The sequence below is a fragment of the Coregonus clupeaformis genome, chromosome 36 (genome assembly GCF_020615455.1).
Source record: "Coregonus clupeaformis isolate EN_2021a chromosome 36, ASM2061545v1, whole genome shotgun sequence".
NCBI lineage: Eukaryota > Metazoa > Chordata > Actinopteri > Salmoniformes > Salmonidae > Coregonus > Coregonus clupeaformis.
In genome coordinates this window covers 22,453,875-22,458,336 of record NC_059227.1, presented here as the reverse complement: position 1 = coordinate 22,458,336, position 4,462 = coordinate 22,453,875, and the positions used below count along the sequence as shown (strand labels likewise).

Below are 4,462 nucleotides of genomic sequence, written 5' to 3'. Positions count from 1 at the left end.
GCAGGATAATGCCCCATTGCACAAAGCTAGGATTGTCCAGGAATGGTTCCACAAACATAACAGTGAATTCAGCTTCCTGCAGTGGCCTGCCCAGTCACATGATCTCCATCCAATTTTACATCTATGGGATGACATGGAACGAGCTATTCAGAGTAGAGATCCATTACCAGCCAACTTCACACAACTGTGGGAGGCATTGGAGTGTCACGTTCGTCGACTGAAGACACGGACCAAGGCGCAGCGTGATAAACGTACATACTTTATTCAGTACTTAACACAAACAAAACAACAAACGAAACGTGAAGTCCTAGGTTAACACAAAACCTTAACGGAACAAGATCCCACAACCTAACATGCCAAAAGGCTGCCTAAGTATGGTCCCCAATCAGAGACAACGAGCTACAGCTGTCTCTGATTGGGAACCAACCTGGCCAACATAGAAACTAAATGATCTAGAACAAAAACCAATGAAAACTGGAGGCCACGAGCGTTGAGCCGGCACACTCCGTCCTGGCTGCATGCCCACCTTAGCACGACACGTGCGTGGTGCTAGCACAGGACGTACAGGACTGTGCCGGAACACTCGCGGCACAGTACGTGGCTCCGCCAACCACCCTTTTAGCCCCCCCAAAAAAAAATATTGGGGCTGTCTCTCGGGCTTCCTCCTTGGCTGGTACCCTCTGTGTTGCAGCTGCTCCTCTCTGTAGCGCGCCTCCACAGTCTCCTCTCCTGCCTGGGCATACACCTTTGCCCATGGCCCTCTGCCCGCGAATATCTCCTCCCATGACCACCATTCACCCACCTGAGCCATCGCCCTCTTCTCCTCCTGGGCACGCTGCTTGGTCCTCTGGTGGTGGGATCTTCTGTCACGTTCGTCGACTGAAGACACGGACCAAGGCGCAGCGTGATAAACGTACATACTTTATTCAGTACTTAACACGAACAAAACAACAAACGAAACGTGAAGTCCTAGGTTAACACAAAACCTTAACGGAACAAGATCCCACAACCTAACATGCCAAAAGGCTGCCTAAGTATGGACCCCAATCAGAGACAACGAGCTACAGCTGTCTCTGATTGGGAACCACCCTGGCCAACATAGAAACTAAACGATCTAGAACAAAAACCAATAAAAACTAAACATAGAAAATCCACACCCTGGCTCAACAATTAAGAGTCCCCAGAGCCAGGGCGTGACATGGAGTCAACATGGGCCAGCATCCCTGTGGAACGCTTTCCACACCTTGTAGAGTCCATGCCCCAACGCATTGAGGCTGTTCTGAGGGTAAAAGGGGGTACAACTCAATATTAGGAAGGTATTCCTAATGTTTTGTACACTCTGTGTATATATATATATTTGTAAATACAGTGGAATTATCCCCTAGATCTACCTTTCAGGTGAAAATGCTCTATGCACTTACATAATTTATTTGTCCCAGTACCAGTTTACCTTCAGATGAGTCCCAATTGTGGGGTCATAGAGCAAAATGGAGAACACTATCTGTTTGTGAGTCTCATCTTTCCATAGATGGGTCATAGGCCTATTAGTGTGTAGCCCAAACCATTCGGAAGCTACAGACAGAAGTTGGCACATTGGTGGTACCAACTCAGACAAGTCCTGTGACGCTTGTGGCGCCCAAACGGCTTGGACACTACAGAGGTTTTCATGAGAAGACCGATTTTCGGGATGTCTCCTGGTCTGACAAACACCCCTGTAGCTCTGCCACCTTCCACTGCAGATGTGGAATGGATGAGGTGGATTGAGATGCAGCCTTTGAAACAAAAGTAGTTTAAAAATATGGATTTTGATGGGGATTTGTTTATTATGCAGTGGGGTCCTGCAGTAAAAGGGGACACATTTTACCTGACTTTAAGTCCCACATTTATTTTCCAAAAGGCCTTTTTACCTGAGCCGCCACAGAAATTTCATTTGCGCATTCCTCTTCACGCATTATTTAGCATGATCTGAAACATATACGGAGTAATGCGTTCATATGCTTGATTTCCCGATGGTGATATTTTTTAAATGCAGTAATGATGCTGGCAAGAGCGAACTGAATGTTTGGAATGTGTGAGGAAATCTTGAGGGTTTGGCTGGGTTCTCTGCTTCAGTTGACTGCTCCGCGGTTAGCGGCTTGGCGCCTTGTTGTGAAAAAAGGGATGCTGCGAACAGAAGAGAGGAGAAGAGAAAAGACAGGTCTTCTGTGGGACAGGTTGTGCTCTGAATGAATCGCTGGAACAAACACTCGTGAGTGAGATTAACCCTTTAACAATCTAAAAAGCGTGGGATATATTTGAACACAACATTTTAAAACTGGTTGGTATGGGATTGTTCTAACTATGCACCTGTCAATCCTATTTGGTGACAATCATCATAGTTTATAATTAAACGTCCCCAGACGTAGGCCTATAACCTATAACCTGTATAAAGTGTGTGTGTGTCACGGTCTCTGGTGTGTGTGTGTGTGTTTGTGTGTGTGTGTGTGTGTGTCCCTGTCCCATGTGAATCAGATTATAATGCAATTTAAACCTACATCTCAGCCACATAGGCATATCGATCATCGCATTAAAACATCCAACCGGGCTGCATATTATGCATTCCTCTAGCCTAACACCACCTGCTTCTGGCCTGCATGGGAAACCCATCCAGCCAACTTTCACTGAACTTTCACTCGGGTTTGGTGTCATTCGAGTTTGGTGAGGTGCCAGCATCACATAGCACGGAGGCAAAGAGGAAGAATATTTAATATATTAACATTCACTGTGGGGGAAAGTTTGTGTGTGTGTGTGTGAGTGTGTCTGTTTGAGTGGCTGCGCTGCTCTCTTATCAGAGAGAGAGGGAGAAAGAGAGAGAGAATGAGAAAACGTCTTTGATGATACCATAGTTTTTTCTCAGATCTCATAATTGTGACTTCTGCAGACTGATTTTTGCTCAAATCTTTAGACTGAAATTAGAACTTGTTTTAAACATACCTGCAGGCTGAAGTTTCACTGCCTCAAAACTCAAGGTCAAATAATGTTTATTGATCATCTTAAGAGCATAATTTTTCAAGGTGGCTGATAATTAGAAATATGTCCAAACCACATCTGCTTCATTATATATGCCTACCTATGTTATTATAAGCATGTAATGACTGCAATGTCAATGCTATTATTACCTCCAGTGATTGTTCTACCACTGTTGACCACTGGAGGCGCATGTCCCGCTGTGAGGCGCGGTGAGTGAAGTGGAACAGCACTGTCTGTCAAACACCGCAGTCTCCTTCTGCTCTATCGCTGGAATCTGCCTGCCTGCGACTCTCTCCCTGTATCTCTCTGAGCATGCGATCCACTGAGCACCTCTACTCTTCTCTCCTCTTCTCTTCTCTCAGCATCACTCAGGTAAAGCCAATACTGACTTCTCGTTCTATTATTGTGTTCTTGCTTATTGTTTACATGGGATGTGATTAAGTCAATGATAGAGATTTGAGGTCGGAAGGGATGTGTTCATTTATGACAAAACTGCTATGATAGAGTAAGAAATGATTGTTTGTTAGATGTGTTAGTTAGATTCAGTTTATTCTGTTCATTGTGGCAGCACCATTTCACCAGGTCAAATTCCTGGTGCATGCAAATGTATTTGGCGAATAAAGGTGATTCTGATTCTGAGATAGCCTCACTCATAAACAAAAACACAGAATAGTTGCAAGCATATTTCCATGTAATTGCCTACCAATCTAGGGTATCACTTTTTCTTTATCCTATTTGAATAATGATACATAGAGACATCACATCTCTTAATTAGATGTCTGCATGTGATGCAGCGTTGCTGGCTGACATAAATACATGTGAAATAGAGATCAAGGTGGAAAACACAGGAGAGCTCTGACAGAAACCAGTGTGAAGGGGATGATTATGTGTGTGTTTATGTGTGGGACCGCCTGCCTAACTGTGCCCTTCCCTCTCTGGCGCAGTTCCAGCCCCTGAGCACTGAACACAGAGCAGCATGTGAGTGGCAGCAGAACTGAGCAGCCTCACGTCCTCCCGACACACACAGGAACACCAGCTCGTCCCCGGCCATCACCTAGAGTCGCACACACTTTCAGACTCAGAGACACACACATACACTCACATTCACGCACAAACACTCAGGCACTCTGAGTAATACTTGGAGCCAGCCATGGCGAAGGGAGAGAGGGTACCACATACCCTAGCAGGCAAACTCCTCAAGCCCCGAGAGCCAGCCTTCACCAAGCCCCCCAACCAGGTAAGGAAACACTGCTTTTATTTTGTGAATCAGTTGGTTAATTTACCCCTGGTCTGACATCTCAGTGACATTCATGTTCCTTTGGTTTGGGTTTCTGTCATGCTGTTATGCCACGTCTGGATATCTGAGAGATTGAGGGCAGGGAGTTAGTTAATTAAATAGAAAATCAGTTGGATTGTGATAATACTACTTACAGCTAAGGACCAGACATAGAGG

The 4,462-nt window shown here is 45.2% G+C and overlaps 1 protein-coding gene across 1 annotated transcript in view; it reads left to right on the top strand.

The window, feature by feature from the left end:
• Positions 1-3,264: 3,264 nt before the first annotated feature.
• The window catches only part of LOC121552824 (major facilitator superfamily domain-containing protein 2B-like), a 38,324-nt gene continuing 37,126 nt past the window's right edge, over positions 3,265-4,462 (top strand). The window contains 2 exon segments of the mRNA XM_041865884.2: positions 3,265-3,381; positions 3,954-4,246. Coding sequence (XP_041721818.2) covers positions 4,160-4,246 — 87 coding nt within the window. The 5' untranslated portion in view covers positions 3,265-3,381; positions 3,954-4,159.